Consider the following 19,868-nt stretch of genomic DNA (forward strand, 5'->3'; position numbering starts at 1 on the left):
TGGATGAACTTCCCAAGTGGTCATTGTGAGAACCCCAGCTAGAGTTTGTTTGCTTCGTTGGTACTCCCGCATCTTGTTGTCTACCAACTGTTGTGGGAAATGCCAGGAAGTGGGCCATAGCTCTAGTGACCTTGATCTTTAAGTATTAAGAAACAATCCTGGTGAGGCATGTATTTTAGCTTAGAACCATTAGGCGCCGAACCTCTATTAAGGCACAAAGGGAGGCATGTGCATTACCTTAATTCCCATCTCGCCTTTCTCATTTTATTTCGATTTGCGATAAAGTCACGCATTTGTACATTCTTTTATGACATCATTGTACATGCATTTTGATTATTTGTTCATGCATAACATGTACCCTGTCATAACATGTCATAACATTTTTGAGATTCTAGGTCAGAGATTTTAAGGTCGTGATTGAATTTGTGAGAAACAAGAGAAATTAACATGGAATTTCGAGTCGGGGGAAATTTAGGGTCAGATGCCTTGAAGAAGAAGCTACCTATCAGAGTTATAGACAGTAATTTGAGTGGTCTAAAGGAAATAGTGCAACAAATGAAGACTATACAGAGGAATGCTTTCAAGAAGCAGCATGGGAACTTATTGAGGTTGCTGAATGTGGAAGTCCAAGCATCGGTCGTCACTGCTCTGGCTCAATATTATGATCTGCCACTCAGATGTTTCACCTTCCAGGATTTTCAATTGGCACCAACAATAGAAGAGTTCGAACAAATTCTGGGCTTGTCAGTGGAAGATAAAGTCCCTTACAGACATTCAGAGCAACATGCATCTATCTCTACGTTGGCTGGAATCTTGAAGGTACACCCTGCCGAGCTGGAGGGTAAGATGGCCTCCAAGGGCAACTCGAAGGGGATCCCTCAAGGATATTTAGAAGGGCATTTGCGTCGTTTGGCGGAAAAAGAAGTGGGGGAGACGTTCATGGATGTGTTGGCTCTCACACTTTATGGAGTCATACTCTTCCCTAACATGGAAAATTTTGTTGATCAAACCGCCCTCGATGTGTTTGTTGCCTACAAGATTCATTCAGAAAGTCCAGTCACTACGATTCTAGCTGATGTGTATGGGAGTTTGAACCTATGCCACACACTTAAGAGGAAGAAGATGCTATGCTGTGTACCTATGTTGTATGTGTGGTTTATATCTTGAATCTGTCTAGGTACATTGAATGCCGAATGTCTTATTGGAGAGTTACCACCTAGCGGCATTGAAATTCGGGGGGCGAAGGAATGGGCCCAGTTTTGTGCGAGTTTGAATGGGGGAAGAATTAGATGGTGTGTCCCGGGATTGCCAAAGTCACATGTCATTTCTTGTGGGACTTTCCCTAACGTCCCCCTAATAGGCACTAGAAGTTGCGTGAATTATAACCCTGTCTTGGCTCAGCGACAATTTGGGTGTCCGATCAAGAGCTCCCCAACTCCAGAATCCTTGGTTGCCGTTTGGACTTATTATGAAGAAGGAATTTCCCTTGATCTAATTCGCCGAATCAGGAGTGCTTGGGGTGAGGTCCTGCGTGTAGAAAAAGACCTAAGGCCATGGGTGATCGACGAGAAGATATCCTACCGACGATGGATTCTGGAAAGGGTTAACACGATCAAGTTACCTTTCAAATCAGACTCTCCTGCTCCTGAGCAGTCAGAACCTGCTGAGTCTGAGGAAATGAGGGGGTTGAAAGAGGAGATGGAGAAGATGAAACTCAAAAGTGCCAATTGATTACTGAGCTTCAAAGTCTCCGACACGAGTATATGGAGGAAGTGACAAAAGCGTATGAAGGAATTCTTAGGAAATAAAGAGAAGAACGAGATCATGCTTTCAGAGTTAAACAGGATTTGGCTGCAGCCAACACCGCGTTAAAATCAAGGGACCGAGAGAGAGATGCAGCAGCAACATCTAAGCGCTAAAGAGATCAAATGTGTGAAGAATTTAAGAGAGAGAAGACTGAAGCACTAAAGCGGTTGCACAACGCTCAAGTTAGGATCAGTGAGGTCGAACGACAGATTAGGGAAATGATGTCGACCTATGAGGTGAAGATGGATGAAGAACGTTGGCATAGAGCTGAATTGGAAAAGCAACATGAAGAGGTGATAAGTCGAATGAATGAATACTCAATCGAGCAGGAGATGGCCATGGAACATTGGAGGAGATGTTTCTCACAGCTGGCTTCCCTTGCAAATGGAGCAATCGAAGATATTCCGCGATTATTGGCTGAAGCAGAGGCTGCACTACCGATATTCAATCCGCCTAGGGAAATTGAGGCGTTCTTTAGTCATTGTAAGGAATTGATAAGGGAGATGAAGAACATGATAGCCAGGGCTAGAGAATAGTTTTTCTTTCTTTTCTCGTGTAATGAATGTAAAAGACTAGTGGATGATCGGGTTGTTTTGATAATATGTGATGGACTAAATTTCATGTTAATTTCTATGATATGTTACCTCAAGGTTCTCACGGCTTTAAAATTTCTGGCTAAGATAAATGTTTGCATTCATTTTCATTTTTTTCATTTTTCATAATTCATTTCATTTAATAAAAATAATAGAGCAAAAGCAAATACAACGGCAAACTTTCCACGACACCCTTACCGCACACGAGCTAACCATAGAATCATGGAAGATTGGGAAGAAGCTCATGAAGCTGTGAAGGCCGACATTAACCAGTTGAAAGATCAAGTGAGCCAGATCCTAGAAGCCTTAAAGTCGTGAAGACTTCGGGAGAAGCCTCCTCTGCAAGGATCGAGGAAAACATTCACCCTCAAGTTCCTCGATATGAAGTCCAGAACACTCAGGGCATGTCAATCCCGTTCCCAATGTACGGTCTGCCTCCGGGATACACCCCACCCGTTGGGGAATATTCGGAGGCGGAGCAAACTTCCTTTTCCTTTCCTGTGACTAACAACACACTACCAATCAATACTCAAGGGCCGATATTAGCCTCGACGCCCACGACAGGAGTAGGAATGAAGGAGACAGTCACATTCGCAGAACCAAGGGTGACTGTGGCACAAAATACTCCAAACATAACTATTGACGAAGATGCTTTGGCTAAGGTCATGCCGCACGCTACAACCCAAGTAGTGTCCACCGGTATTGATGGGGCTAAAAGTAAGCTTGAGATTCTTGAAGAGAGGGTTCGAGCCATTGAAGGTGGTGGAAGCTATGGGTTCGGTGATGTTGCAAGGTTAAGCTTGGTTCCTGGTGTGATGATACCACATAAGTTCAAGGTCCCAGAATTTGAAAAGTATCAGGGTACCACGTGCCCTAAGAGCCATCTGACAATGTATGGTAGAAAGATGGCTGCTTATGCCTATGATGACAAGTTGTTGATACATTGCTTCCAAGATAGTTTGGCTGGTGTTGCGCTGAATTGGTATACACACTTGGAGCCATCTCGAATTCATTCCTGGATGGATTTGGCAGAGGCCTTTGTAAAGCAGTATAAGTACAACACGGATAGCGCACCGGATAGATTGCAATTGCAAAATATGGCCAAGAAGGACACTAAGTCCTTCAAGGAATATGCACAACGGTGGAGAGAGTTGGCTGCTCAGGTTGAGCCACCACTACTTGATAAAGAGATGGTGGCGACGTTTGTAAACACACTATAATCACCATTTTATGAGCACGTGTTGGGGAATGTGTCCTCCAATTTCGCTGATATCATTATTATTGGTGAAAGGATAGAAATTGGGTTAAAGAGTGGAAAAATTGCATATGGCCCGTTCGCGGCTGCAACTTCTAAGAAAACCGGTTTCCATCTAGGAAAGAAGAAGGAAGTGGAAGCACACACAGCCTCGGTGATGCCAACGTGGGAAAGTCGGGCTCCCGCTCATAATTATCGACCTCACATGAACCAACCTCCTTATGTGGCCAATGCAGTGTCTGTTCATCAAACACAACCTCAGCAACAAGGGTTTTATCAAGGGTCGAATCTTTATCAACCGCAGCATCCCCCAAATGGTTCTTGGAAAACTGAACCTAACTCAAATTTCAACCGAAATGCAGGTCAAAACGCCAATCTGAGGAGAAATCAAGAGAGGAATTTTGTTCAGTTCACCCCCATTCCTATAACATATACGGAATTGTTACCTTATCTTCTCCAAAAGCGTTTGGTGGAAATTTGCCCGATGAAACCTATGCAACCTCCATTCCCAAAGAATTATGATCCAAACGCTAAATGTGATTATCACGGAGGGGGAGTTGGTCACTCTACTGAGAAGTGTGTAGCCCTTAAACACAAAGTGGAAGCTTTAATCAGCTCAGGGTGGGTAAAGTTTCACGAAGACAAACCTAGTGTCGAAGATAATCCCCTTTCTGGACATGGGAATCCCTCGACAAATGCCATTGAGGTCAGGGAACACAAGCTAGTGAAGAAAGTGAACGAAATTCGGAGCTCGAAACGGTTTATTTTTGAGACATTGTTGCAATTGGGTCTGTTGACAGGGGGGTATAACTTGAGTGAAAAATGCGGATTCCATCTGGGCGTTAAACATTCGATCGACGAGTGCACCAAGTTCGAGGATGTTTTACAAAGTTTGCTTGACAGAAATTTTGTGCAAGTATGTCGTGAGGGTATGGAGGAGGAAGTATTTGCACAAGATGGAGGGAAACCCGATGTGACTTTACCAGAGCCATTGGTGATTCATTTCACCAGATCCACCCCTACACTAACAATGTAAGAAAGGCAACCTATTACTATCCAAGCACCCTCCTCTTTTCCTTACAAGAGTGAGAAAGCTGTTCCGTGGAAATATGGTGTATGTGTGTCGGGTGGGGAACAACGAATAGAAGGCCAGCCCACCAGTGGTGAGCCAGTGGTTGAAAACATTTCGGGCAACGGTGGAATGACTAGGAGTGGTCGAATATTCACGCCTCCAATCTTGATGAAAGATGGAACAGGTAGTAGTGAACCGATGATGAACAAAAATGCTAATGAATTCTTGAAGGGGAAGATGATACAAACCGATAAAGGACTGAGAAAAGACAACAAGAAAGAAATATCTAATGAAGAGGCTAGTGAGTTTTTGAAGTTCATACAACAGAGTGAGTATAAAGTGGTCGAGCAGCTGAATCGCATGCCTGCTCGGATCTCTCTTTTGGATTTACTCATGCATTCAACCTCACATAGAAAGCTACTAATGAAGATACTCAGTGGGGCGCATGTGGAGAAGAATATCTCTCTGGATAGTTTTGAGGGAATTGTTAGCAACATCACTGCTAACAATTACCTCACTTTCACTGACGAGGAGATACCTACTGAAGGGAGAGGACACAACAAGGCCCTCCATGTCTCTGTAAAATGCTTGGATCATGTCATAGCACGAGTATTAATCGACAATGGTTCTTCCTTGAATGTAATGCCAAAAGCAACATTGGGAAAGCTTCCGTGTGAGGGTATCCACATGAAACCAAGTGCAATGATCGTGAGGGCTTTTGATGGGAGCAAAAGAGAGGTGATGGGAGAGGTAGAACTGCCGATCCAAATTGGGCCATGTGTTTTTCAAGTAACCTTTCAAGTGATGGATATCCTCCCAGCATACAGTTGCTTGTTGGGTCGCCCTTGGATTCACTCGGCGGGTGTGGTGCCTTCAACCTTGCACCAAAAGTTGAAATATGTCATGGGCGATAAACTAGTGATAGTTTCAGGAGAGGAAGATATTTTGGTAAGTGGACCATCGTCCTCTCGCTATATTGAAGCAGCAGAAGAAGCCCTCGAGACAGCATTCCAATCTTTGGAAATTGTGGGCAATGCTTATGTGCAGCCATATCCAACGAACCCACGCTTGTCTCGTGCCTCCCTTATGACTGCCAAGGTCATGCTGAAAGAGGGATATGAGTACGGAAAAGGGCTAGGCAAGGATAAGCATGGACTGATATTTCCTCTGGAGGTCACTGAGAAAAGAAACAGATACGGCCTAGGATACAAGTCTACTCGAGAAGACAAAAGAAGGTTAGTTGAAGAAAGGAGAGAACGTGGTGTGGCCCGCATGCAAGGGAAGGAGCTGGGATTAGGAAAGATTCGCATTTACGACATCAAAGAGAGCTTCCGCAGTGCTGGGTGGATCAACACTAGCCAGATAACAACCGTCAACGATGAAGACGAACTTGGAAGCTCGAATTTTGTGCGGCCATGCACTTCAGATGCACCACTCGACAATTGGGAGACTTTGGATCTACCTGTGATGTTTAATTTGGTTAAAATGTAATATTTTTAATTAATCCTACTGCTTTACCCGGAGCTCTAGGATTCATGACTTAACGGGCTGACACCTTTTTCTTTATGCTCAGCGTGATAATCAATTTGTGTTTGCTACCTTTGTTATTTTTTGTTTTGCATTGTTGTTTGTTTATCGTTTTTATAAACTCGAATAATGCAGATATGACAATGAATGTTTTGAAAATAACAATGTCGATATCCCCAATTTTGAGCACCCTGTCGATAATATGGAAGATGATTATGAAGATGATCCGGAACCCTCCCCTGAACTAATGAGGTTAGTGGAACAAGAATCTAAGGAAATAAAACCCCATCAAGAGGATGTTGAAATACTTAACCTAGGAGAGGAGGGTGAGAAGAAAGAAGTGAAGATTGGCACTAGTATGAAGAGAGAAGTGAAACAAGAACTATGCGCTTTACTAAAAGAATTTAGGGATGTGTTTGCTTGGTCGTATAATGACATGCCTGGTTTAGATACTGATATAGTGCAACATAAACTTCCACTCAAGCCGGAATGTCCTCCAGCTAGACAAAAGCTAAGGAGAATGAAACCAGAAATGTCATTAAAGATCAAAGAAGAAGTGCAAAAGCAATTTGACGCTAGATTTTTAGCTGTGGCAAAATACCCTCAATGGGTGGCAAATATTGTACCAGTGCCTAAGAAGGATGGCAAAGTTCGGATGTGCGTTGATTATCGAGATTTGAACCGTGCGAGTCCAAAAGACAATTTCCCATTGCCTCACATCGACACATTAGTGGATAATACAGCCAGATTCTCACTATTTTCATTTATGGACGGCTTCTCAGGATATAATCAGATCAAGATGGCACCTGAAGATATGGAAAAGACCACATTTATCACATTATGGGGGACATTTTGCTATAAGGTGATGTCTTTCGGACTCAAGAATGTCGGAGCAACCTATCAAAGGGCCATTGTGGCGCTTTTTCATGATATGATGCACAAAGAAATTGAGGTCTATGTAGATGATATGATCGCCAAGTCCGAGTCAGAAGCAGAGCACATCCTCAACCTGAAGAAATTATTTGAGAGATTGAGGAAGTTCAAGCTTAAACTAAACCCGGCTAAATGCACATTCGGTGTGAAATCTGGAAAGTTGTTGGGTTTCATTGTCAGTCAAAAGGGGATTGAGGTTGATCCTGACAAGATGCGCGCGATAATCAAAATGCCTACTCCTAACACGGAGAAGGAGGTGCGAGGTTTCTTGGGCAGACTGAACTACATTGCTAGGTTCATCTCCCAGTTGACTTCCACCTGCGAACCAATATTCAAGCTATTGCGTAAAAATCAGGCTGTCAAGTGGAATGAAGACTGTCAGGCTGCTTTCGACAAAATTAAACAATATCTACAAGATCCTCCAGTCTTACGGCCACCGGAACCAGGGAGACCACTAATTCTGTATTTGACTGTACTGGACGAGTCAATGGGTTGTGTATTAGGTCAGCATGATGAAACTGGAAAAAGAGAGCACGCCATATACTACCTGAGCAAGAAGTTCACAGAATGCGAACGACGATACTCGTTTTTAGAGCGAACCTGTTGCGCATTGGCATGGGCCGCCCATCGTCTAAGGCAATACATGTTGAGTCATTCTACCTGGTTGATATCCAAGATGGACCCCATCAAGTATATTTTTGAAAAACCCGCTTTGACTGGAAGGATAGCCCGGTGGCAGATGCTATTGTGAGAATACGACATTATATATGTCACACAGAAATCTATCAAGGGTAGTGCTCTGGCTGAATATCTGGCTCAACAACCTATTAGCGATTACCAGTCGGTGCAGCCTGAATTCCCTGATGAAGATATCATGGCCTTGTTTGAAGGTGATCAGGAAGAGCAAAATGGAAAGACATGGACGTTATTATTCGATGGAGCTTCTAACATCATGGGACATGGTATAGGGGCAATACTGATATCTCCAGAGAATCAGTACATTCCAATGACCGCAAGATTGTGTTTTAATTGCACGAATAATATCGCTGAATATGAAGCTTGCGCTATAGGCATCCAAGCCGCAATTGAATCGAAGGCAAAATTTTTGAATGTGTACGGAGATTCAGCATTGGTTATCCATCAATTGAAGGGGGAATGGGAGACTGGGGATCCGAAGTTGATTCCCTACAGAGCTTACATCATGGAGTTGGTGGAGTATTTTGATTCCATTGAATTTCAACACATCCCACGAGAAGATAACCAGTTGGCGGATGCCTTAGCTACTTTGTCATCGATGTTCGAGGTTAATCAAGATGGGGTATTGCCAATGATCCAAATGAAGAGCCACGAAGAGCCAACATATTGTCACTTCATTGAAGAAGAATTAGATGGTAGGCCTTGGTATTTTGATGTCAAACGCTACTTAAAAACCAGGGAATACCCCGAAGAAGCATCTGAGAATGATAAAAGGACACTGAGAAGGTTGGCTGCAAGTTTTATCTTAAGTGGGGATGTGTTGTACAAGAGAAACCATGACATGGTTCTCCTTCGATGCGTGGATGCAAAAGAGGCCAAGTCAATATTGGAGGAAGTTCATGGAGGTACCTTCGGCACACACATGAATGGGCACTCAATGGCCAGGAAGATCTTGAGGGCTGGTTACTTTTGGTTGACCATGGAGAGTGATTGTTGCATGCACGTGAGGAAGTGTGAGAAGTGTCAGAAATATGCGGATAATATCAATATGGCGCCCACTACTTTAAACGTAATGTCTGCACCATGGCCATTTTCAATGTGGGGGATAGATGTTATTGGAGTCATAGAGCCAAAAGCCTCGAACGGACATCGCTTTATACTGGTTGCAATTGATTACTTCACTAAGTGGGTAGAAGCTGCTTCTTACGCCAATGTGACAAGAAAAATTGTGACTAAATTCATAAAAAGAGAGCTGATTTGCAGATACGGATTGCCCAACAAGATAATCACCGATAACGCCACCAACCTGAACAATCGAATGATGACTGAATTGTGTGAAGGATTTAAAATCCAACATCATAATTCTTCTCCCTATCGTCCAAAAAGGAATGGGGCAGTCGAGGCTGATAATAAGAACACTAAGAAAATTGTACAGAAAATGGTGGTTACGTATAAAGATTGGCACGAGATGCTTCCTTTCGCTTTGCATGGGTATCGTACTTCAGTACGTACATCGACTGGGGCAACACCTTTCTCTCTGGTATACGGAATGGAGGCAGTGCTACCTTTTGAAGTAGAAATTCCATCCCTACGAGTGTTAATGGAGACCCAATTGGAAGAGGCTGAATGGATTCAAGCTCGGTTTGACCAGCTCAACCTCATTGAGGAGAAGAGGCTAACAGCAGTGTGTTACGGACAGTTATACCAAAGAAGAATGAAAAAAACGTTCGATAAGAGGGTGCGCCCTAGAGAGCTCCATGAAGGCGAGCTAGTCTTGAAGAAGATCTTGCCTATACAGAAGGATCACAGGGGCAAGTGGACTCCAAATTATGAAGGCCCATATGTGGTGAAGAAAGCATTTTCTGGTGGGGCACTAATTCTCACAAGGATGGATGGGGAGGAATTACCGTTACCGGTCAATTCTGACGTGGTCAAAAAATTTTATGCATGATGATTCCTTGATAGGATACGCTACTAGGGGATACCAACATTGTATCCAAATCTGTTGTACTCTGCTTTGTCTTTCGTTCAATAAATACCATTTGGGTTTTTCCATAAATTTGAAACAATTGATGTCACACTGAGCTCGTAAAGAGAATAAGTAACAGATAATCTAAAAAAAAAGGGGAAAAAGAAGAATAAAGCCATATACATACCAATGAGGCATCACAGGTATGATCTCTAAGAGCAGGCCCGCTTCTAAAGGGTGTCGTGGAAGTAAAATAATAAAAAAGAAAAAAAGAAAAAAGGTTCAAAAAAAAAAAGAAGGAAATCAATTTTGGAATTTGTTGTTAATAAAGTTGTCAAGTGCATGGCATTTTCAAAAAAATGAGGAGAAAAAGGGAATAAAAATACAAAAAGTGGGGAGAAGGGAAAGTTTTTTTCCATGGTTTGTCACTCTAAGCATAACTTGTGTTCATCCCTTGTTGAAGCATCTGCATTCATATTGCTCGAACCCCCAATTCGTTCACTTCCCTCTAAAATAAAGGATTGCCCTAGGAAATAAAGAAGAGTGTACTGTGGCAGGTTTTTTTAGTTGACTTTGTCTAACCATAGGCCAAAGCCACAAGTTGGGAAGAACAAAAAAGGATTGTTTATTAGAACGAAAAACCTACAAAGGCGATATGGGAAGAGAAAAGAATATGAAAGTGGAATGGGTTAGATGCTGCCGAATTTTGGCTTAGAGCTAAGTTCATGTGAAAATAAGGCAAATAAACTTTGGAATGACGTGTGGCTTCCTTCCCCTACCCGAATGTAAAGGAAAAATCATATATCCATTTGCACCCCCCTTTGAGCCAAAATTAAAAACTTCTTTCAGTATCCCTGGACAAGAATCATCGGCATGTCAAGTTACCCGAAACACATAAGAGGTGTTCAAATAGATCAATGAAAAAGAAATCTAGAAATGCATGTCAGAAAATCACAAAGTGATAACAATGCAAAGGACATGAAGGATGTGAAAAAGGGAAAGAAAAATGAAAATAAAGATGATAGAACACCACGAAATTTCAAGTGAAAAGCTTACAGGGTGTCACGCAAATGATTTTTGTTCCAAAATTAATACCTGGAAACTCATACTTGGGCCTTATCGACCATTTCTTTCATAAACCTCTTAACCCCTAGCCACGCTACAAGCTAAGAAAAGTTCACATTGATTGAAGAATGTTTGTCTTGATCTTCTCATGAGCTTAACTCGTGGACAAAAATAAGCGGTTGACAACACAAATCGGCAAAAAAAAAAAAAAAAGAGGAGAGAGAGTGAGTAAAAAATAAAATAATAAAGATAGAAAATGGAGGAAAATTTCCCATCAGCCTATGAGTTAAGTAAAAGATTCAAATTGGGGCAATCCTTTCCGTCTCATCAAACTACGCTCTTGTCCAACGCAACAAAACTGGGGCAGTTTTCAAACCTTGCATGTTTCTTCTTGAGTATTAACCTGACCACCGGTAATGTTGCCCATGAACAATTGTTCAGCCTCTTACAAAACTGGTTCCTATCCCTCATTCATTCATGAGTTCGAGCTAGTATGTTTTGCATGATGCGCCAAAAAAAAACAAAGAACAACAAAAGCTTGCAATGTGCACCAGGATCTTTCACCACTCCCCACTATTTTTGCTTGAACATAATATCAGGGACGTGACTTGAACATGCCTTGGATTTGACGACAACGTTGACAACTAATTCCAAAACAAGAGCATCTTTGTAAAAAAAAAAAAAAACAAAAACAAAAGCTTCACGTGAATTTTATCCATGCATCCATGCGTTCATGCATTTCAATATGTTATATCATTCAAAAATGGATTCAAACGTTTAGTCAAGACAAATGTTCTGCACAAGTTTCACCAGTGATAAGCTTTCACGTAATGTTTGCCAACACATGAAAAGCATCTCCAGGTTATCCTTTCAGATGGCGACCCTCTCCTTGGGATTGGTCAAGTCCAAATCCTCCTCTCCTCATGACCCTCTCCTTAGGAATGGTCAGATCCTTGTGTTCTCCTTTTGGACAACGACCCTCTCCTTGGGAACAGTCAAGTCCAGGTTATAACCATTTCCTTGGGAATGGTCAAATTGTTGGACGGATCAAGACCCTCTGCTCAATAATAGTCATCGAATCCTTTCATATATAGACCATCTCCAATGGAATGGTCACTGATCTCTGTATGGTTACATCATGACCCTCTGCAAAGTAATGGTCATTGATTTCTGTGTCACGTCAAGGCCCTCTGCAAAGCAATGGTCATTGATTTCTTGGTTGCATCGAGGCCCTCTGCAAAGTAATGGTCATTGATTTCTTCACATCATGACCCCCTACAAGGTAATGGTCATTGATACCTGTGTCACATTGAGACCCTCTTCATTGAAATGGTCATCGACTTCTCCTCATCTCGGCCCTCTCCTTGGGATTGGCCAAATCTCTTTTGGGTTGTAACCCTTTTCTCGGTAATAGCCACCAAATCTTTCTGAGGCCTGAATCTTGACCTTCTCCATAGAATCGGTCATTGCACCCGTTTAATTCTTTTTTTTATTCACCATTTTCCTCTTCGAAATCCGAACAAAATTTGCGTCTCTATCTTTACTTATCTTTTACTATGAAACAATGAAAAGTCAATTTTCAGATTACCTAGTAAAATCTAAGTAAAGAGGGGCAGCTGTCAACACCCAATTTTGTCCGGATTATAATATATACATTTTGTTCATCTATTTATTTATTTATTACTTTTTGTTATTATTATTTTTACTTATTTATTTATATTTTTTTTTTCTTACTTATCTTGGTTTGCTTTGATTTTATTATGTCCTTTTATCTCATTTTATTTTTATTTGTTTATTTATTTTATTTTATTTTATTTTATTTTGGTTTTCTTTATTTTTCTTTTTCTTTGTTTTCAATTTTCTTCATATTTATTTTTATTTTATTTCATTTTATTACTATTATTATTATTATTTAAAAAAACGGATTAAAAAAGAAAGGAAAAAAAAGAAAACGAAAAAAAAGGTGAAAAGAAAAACAAAAAGAAAGAAAGGAAAAAAAAGGAAAACGAAAAAAAAAGGTAAAAAGAAAAACATATTTGAAAAAAAGAATAAAGAAGACGTGAAAACAAAAACAAAAACAAAAAAAAAAACAAAAAAAACAAAAATATACAGTAAAGAGAAAGAAGTGGCGGAGCATTTAATTTCCTGCATGCCTAGCTCTTTCCTTTTTTGGCATCCTGAGGGTGCACTGGCTGAGCTGCACAGGGCCGGAGTCGTGTTGTTGGTGGCTCGAGAGAAGGGTGCCGTTGGTGATGAAGTGAAGAGAAGGAAGCTTGAGTCAAAAGTAGGGTTCTCATTCCTTATTTCAACCAAAGTGGATCAGCCCACTTCTTCTGCTCGCTGCACCTCCTTTTTTTTTATTCTTCGCACTCCTCCATTATCACATGCACTCCCGTTCTTTATCTCATACACCTCCATGTTTATCCTTTTTTATTTTCTTCGTACACCTCCATTTCCGATAATCCCGCACCCCCGCCTCGTTTTTTCGCTTGCTGGGCTTTTGCTGCATTTTTACTTCCTCGCGCACCTCCACAATTACTAATTCCGCACCCCTGCACACACTTTCTACTCTCATTTTGAATTTATTTTATATTTTACTAGCCGCACCACCACCTTTAATAAACACACCTCATTTACTTCATGTACCTCCCATTAATCACTCATACACCCTCATATTTTGTTTCCCACTTTCACCCTTCTTAATTAAATTATTTCCTTTTATTTATTTATTTGTTTATTTGTTTATTTACTTTTATTATTACTATTTATTTATTTTCGTTATTTATTTATCATTATTATTATTTTTTTATTCCTAGGAAACCAAATATTTGAAAATTATTAAAAATTACAAAAGTAAAAAATCCAAAAAATGAAAAAATATTCTCTTTCACTTTATTGTGTCTGTCCGGTCGCTCGCACCGCGTGACACTCATTTTCAAAAATACCAAAAATAATTTTCTTTTCTTTTGGTGTCTGTCCGACCGTTCGCGTCGTGTGACACCATTTTTTCAAATAATTCAAATGTCAAAAATATAAAAAAGACCAACTTTTTTAAAACTAAGTATCTTTAAAGAACTACGTAACCCTGATTTCTCATTTTTTATGAGAATACGTAGGACCAAGGTCAATCTTTGTCGGGCCCAAAAAATCAAAAAAAAAATATTTTTGTTTCTTTTTAGTATTATTTGTCTCATTATTTTCGGGGAATATTAATATTTTGAAAACCACATCAACTTTGCATTTTTAATTAAAGGTACCGCCCTTGGGCGGGCGCTGTAGGGTGCTAACACCTTCCCTACGCGTAACCGACCCCCAGATCCAAAATCTGGTTTTTTTCGCAGACTTGTCTTATTCGTTATGGTTTTCCATAGCTTTCCAGAATAACTATGGTGGCGACTCCAAATCTTCTTTTTAAACCCGTTTTCTTTTTTGGTTCGTCGTCCTGTCGCGGTCCCGGTTGCGACATGCCTATATTCCTCAACTTTTCATGTTATTTTGATCAAGTCTTTGGAGCTTTTCCATAAGCTCCTTGTGCTAGTAGGATAGAATGTTTCTACTAATCTATTATCCTCCTCATAGTGTTGACAAGTGTAGAAGTCTTGGAGCTTCTAGAGGGAGTCCTAGTTTCATTCTTTCTTATAACCTTTCTTTTTGTTTAAGAAGCTTAAGATCTTCATTTAGAATAGCAAGTTGGAAACATGAATTTGACATCCTCAACTAGTAAATTGCTCAAAGGCTTTGCAATCTTTAAGAAATCTTGTACAAACATTAATGCATGACACTAGTGCACAAAAGCCTTTTTATACTAGTTAAAAGGGGCTTTTTATACTGGTTCCAAAACAAGTATAGATGTAGACGATATAAAAAAAATTCACTTTTTATACCAGTTCTAAAACTGGTACAAAAAGTGCTACTTTTTATATTGATTAAGCCCACAACCAGTATAAAAAGGTTTCATCCTTCTCTCCATTTTGCTTCATCTTGTTCCTATCTGCATCATTTATGTTCGCCCTCCATCTTCACGCTTAATACACTTAGTCGTATATGAGGCACAAAACATGGAAACAATGATTAGGACATAGAATAATAATGAAAAGTATCCACATAATGGCATGATAATAAAATCGGTACCATAGAGAACCACATACCCTAAAACCACGAACGTTGGTTTTGCCTCCCTCATGTCCACCCAATGCATCTCCACCACGACCTCATCGTCAATACTCTATCCAAAATCAATAGTGGCCCGACCGCACACGCCAGAATTGACTACAACAACGGCGTGGAGTAGAACGCCAAGAAGAAATATGCTATCATGGTTAGCATCGTGATTCCCATCAACGTTTGCGCCAACGGTGCCAACGATATCATTGACGACTGTCTCGACCATTGGTGTTATAGCGGTGACGACCTTGGCACGAAAGACAAACGATGGAAATGGGTGCTTCGTTTGGGTGGCCCGCATATGGGTGAATGATAGAAAAGGAAAAACCTTAAAGAGTACACTTTGAGAGCCCCTTGTTTGTGCGTTTACAAATAAAAAAAAAATAAGAAACTACTTTCTATATCAGTTATAATTATAACCGGTAGAAAATTTATTTTATTACAAAAATGTCACCGCCCCACTTTCTATACATGTTATAACTAGAACCGGTATAAAAAGTCTTATAATATTTACACTTCACTGTGCCACTTTTATACCAGGTGGATTATAACCTGTACAAAAGGTCGTTATAAAAGGTGATTTTTGCAACAGTGTGACCTACAAAGCTTCTAACCCTCTTCACATTAGTAGGTTGAGGAAGTTTGGAAATACTTCCACCTTTATTGGATCTACTTCAATTCCCTTCTCATAAATTTTGTGGCCTAATACAATACATTCCTTCACCATGAAATGTCATTTCTCCCAATTAAGCACTCAATTAGTCATCACACATCTCTTTAAGTATTGAGGTTTTCTAGGCACATTACAGAAAAATCATTCATAAATACCTCAATGCTCTTTTGAATTAGGCTTGAAAAGATGGCTAGCATACATCTTTGGAAGGTTGTTGGCGCATTACATAGTCCAAAAGGAATCTTCCTATAAGCCAAAATAAAAAAGGATAAGTGAATGTTGTCTTCTCTTAATCTTGAGGATCTAGAACTATTTGATTATAGCCAAAGTATCAATCAAGGAAACAATAAAATGCTTGACCAGTTAATCTCTCTACATTTGATCCACGAAAATGGAAGTGAAAAATGATCATTTCTTATTGCTTGATTAAGTTTTCTGTAGTCCATGCACATTTTCCAACTCGTGACAATTCTAGAGGGAATTAATTCATAATTTTCAGTGCAAATCACAATCATTCTAGCTTTCTTAGGTACCACTTGCATGGGGCTTACCCAAGCAATTTGACCACTTCCTTCCTTACAACTTCCATTATGGTTGAGCTACAAGTTTATAGTTATCCTCTATTATAAAATTGGCAAATGTACCAAATCGCACAAGTAATAAAGTGGATAAGTCCACATATCATTTCCAAGGAGACTTTTGCAACACTTGACAACTCTTGTAATTCACAACTCAATTAGACAACAAATTTCACAAAAGCAAAAATAAAACTTTTTTTTGTATTTTTATCAAACATATGGTGTTCAACAATATATGATAAACACTTCACTAGGATTGGGTTTCATGATCTAATTCAAAGCAAAAATACCAAATAATATTCTTCTAATTCCTACTCTAGCATTCACACTTTATGTAACAAGCCCTTATGTTTTAGCGATAAGTTTAAACTTGAATAGTAAAAACACTAATGTACTCTATGTCTATATGCACAATCAATTATTTGTCAGTTTTAGTCTAGGTTTTAATATTATGTCCAATGATTAGATACCCATAAATATGCAATTAATAATTATCGCGCAATTAAACCAAGAATAGCACACAATAGTGATGGAAAAGAATTATATTGAATAGTGGAATTCACAAAGAGTTAAGAATACATTACATCCAATCCCATGAATAAGGTAGTTAGCTACTCCTTTACATTTTCAACACTAGAAAAAGAATAAATATGAATGCCTCCAACCTTTAGAATGTGTATCTACCTTCTCTACTTTTAGGTCAAGTGTCCTTCTTCCTATAAGAATTATTTTTCTTTCTCTTTCTCTCCCGAAAGGGGAGGTTCCGCAAAAGGGAAATTTTATTCCCCAAAAGGGGGTTGTTCTCTTAAATTATCACCAATCCCCTTACCCATCATTGTGCCTGGTCTAGTTATGATGGACTTACATTGTTCCTTTTGATTAATTCTGGTATTAGCTGAAATTTGAGTCTCCTACTAGTTTGCTAGTTGCTTTGCAATCTGGCCAATATGCACCTCAAGGCTTCTCATGGATGCCTCTATGGTATTCTAATTTGAAGTTGACACATGTATGAATTGAGCTAAGGCATCTTCAATTTTATAAACTATCATGTTGGTGATTTTTTTTTGTCCTTTGTAAGGTTGTTGTGCATATTGTCTATTTAAAATTCCAACTTCTTGTCTCCAATTTGGTTGTTGATTATCTCCAAGTGTTGGAATAGTTCTCTAACATTTTGTTGTTATTCATATAGTTCACCTCCTCCTCTCTCTCTCTCTCTCTCTCTGAGTTTTGGATATAGAGTAGTGACCATTTTCATGATTACCTGAACAAAAATCGCATTTCGCCACATGTTGAGCTAAGCCCTAAGGTAGTGGCTCAAGTTGCAACTTTGTCATCTACTTTTTCAACTCTTCCATTTGTTGTGAAATGATTTTATTTTAAGCAAAGATAGCATCTTAAGTTCCCAAATCCAAAATTCCTTTTTTAGATGGTTGACTCCTATCATGTTGAGTTTGGTATTGGTTGCCAATGATTTAATGACTATAGTTTTCTTCCTTAGCATCTTTAAGAATTATAGTTCCTCTTGCAGAAGCATTTAATAACATTCTGGTTTGAGGTCTCAATCCATTGTAAAACATGTTCAATTATGATATATCATCAAATCCATGATTGTAACATTTTCTTAGCTAAGATTTATACCTCTTACATGCTTCATAAAATGGTTCATCAATTCCTTGTGAGAAGGTTGCAATTGTAGATTTGTCGTTGATGTATTTTGTTGGAGGGAAAACTCTAGATAAAAACTTCTTCTCCAAATCTTCCCAATTGGTTAGCCTTGGTTAAGGTGAGATTGAAACCATGTTTTATCCTTCCTAATGAGTGAAAATGGGAATAACTTAAGATAAATGGCTTCCTCATTATTAATATCAGTTCCAAGAGTTCCACATAGTTCATAAAGAGAACAACGTTGGCTTCATCACCACGCCTTTAACAAGTTTCACAATACAAGAGAAGTGACATGATCCCTTCTGTTTTGTGTAGTCACTTATCAGCCTTATTTGATAGTTTTTTGCAGCCATTTGATCTGGTGTAAGAAAGTGCAAATCTAAGTTTGAGTCAACTACTTCTTCTTACTATTGTCACTGTTTTTTCATGAGTTGGTTGTGCTTCCTAGCCATGCTATTATTTTTCCTTGTTGTCCTTTCAATTACAAGATCAAAGAACATAACCTATTTTTTCTTCTTCTTTGAATATATATATATATATATATATATATATATATATATATATATATATATATATATATATATATATATATATATATATATATATTTGTACAATACAATAATCAAACTAATTCTAACACTAGTTTTCTTAACTTGTTGATGCCTAGAGGCAATCAATTTTCCAACAAGTATACTATGTAGATGTAGTACAACAAGTGTTATATCCATAAAGATTTGAAAAATAATGTTTGTATTGTGTGAGAAGTGCGTCAAAATGGATTTGTATAAAAAAAAAAAGAAGTGATTTCAATATCTAAACATCAAAATAAAATAATTTTAAAGAATTCTATTTAGAATCTATTAAATATATAATGTAAATATCCTAATATATAATGTAAGTATCCTAAATTCATAATTGAATCTTATCTTGTTTATAAATTTTATATTAATATTTTTGTATTTAAAAAAGAGTCAGTTAGAAAGAAACTTTGTATATTTTTCTCCATAGATCCTTTAGTAATACTCAAAAAAATTCATATTCTAGATCAAATTCCAAATAGGGTCAAATAGGGATTTTTCTTTCTTTTGATCATTTTTCGATTGTTAATACAATCCCATTTTTTATTCCTTTTTTTTAAATAACAGGTATAAATGACTTTTTAACATAAAAATAAATAAAAGTTTTTCCTTCTCCTAAATTTTTATAGATATTTTTATTGATCAGTAATTATAATGACACCAATTTTTAATTTTTTGATAGAAATTCAAAATCTAATTTTTTTTTATTACTGAAATCAATCCAAACCCAATATCATCATACTTACATGTATCATTAACAAATGCGACTGTAAAGCAGGCACTAATTTAAGGATTCATGCATTTTAGTTAAAAGACCCGAAGTAGCAAAGCCTTGGGTAAAAAGAATACATGTTATTATTATTGTATTGAATTAGGTTATTTTGAGGTCATATCAAGTATTCAGAGCTTGCCTTGATTTGGTATTGCTCTTGCGGCCCATACTGAAACAGTGTTTTACCCCTAGATGTCTAGTCAACTATTGTGTCTAAACACATTTCGGAGAGAACCAAATTGGAAGATGAAACAGAAACGAAAAAGATTACTATCGTATAAACAAAAAGTTTTAGAGTAAGAATTATGAAATCTCCAAGATAATTAAAAATCGACAAAGAAAGAGAATAAATTCTCTTATATTACAACATATTTTGTTTCTTTTGGTACTCCGGAGAAACAAATTTTGATTGAACATATATTTGTCCAATGGATACTATTTGCTCATGGATTTAACTAAAAGCATTGGTTTCAATACGATGAAGATGTGTTGAGATTAGATTTCACCACCTTGTCCTTCTCT

The 19,868-nt window shown here is 38.5% G+C and overlaps 1 protein-coding gene and 1 pseudogene across 1 annotated transcript; both read left to right on the forward strand.

Annotated features, from left to right (window-relative positions):
* The first annotated feature begins 447 nt into the window (after positions 1–447).
* LOC146882538 (uncharacterized) lies at positions 448–1,731 on the forward strand. Its single transcript, XM_085667443.1, has 2 exons — positions 448–1,087; positions 1,178–1,731. The coding sequence occupies exons 1-2, from the start codon at positions 448–450 to the stop codon at positions 1,729–1,731; spliced, it is 1,194 nt and encodes a 397-aa protein (XP_085523569.1).
* Positions 1,732–1,928: 197 nt separating this feature from the next.
* LOC146882539 (uncharacterized) lies at positions 1,929–9,833 on the forward strand (annotated as a pseudogene).
* Positions 9,834–19,868: the final 10,035 nt, after the last annotated feature.

The sequence above is a fragment of the Vigna unguiculata genome, chromosome 10 (assembly GCF_037176805.1).
Source record: "Vigna unguiculata cultivar grain cowpea cultivar isolate G323 ecotype 2 chromosome 10, ASM3717680v1, whole genome shotgun sequence".
NCBI classification, from domain to species: Eukaryota; Viridiplantae; Streptophyta; class Magnoliopsida; order Fabales; family Fabaceae; genus Vigna; species Vigna unguiculata.

Coding starts and splice junctions, on each gene's coding strand:
- LOC146882538 (XM_085667443.1), top strand. CDS start 448: ATGGAATTTCGAGTCGGGGGAAATTTAGGGTCAGATGCCTTGAAGAAG. Junction 1,088..1,177: donor TCTAGCTGATGTGTATGGGA/GTTTGAACCTAT, acceptor GAATCTGTCTAG/GTACATTGAATGCCGAATGT.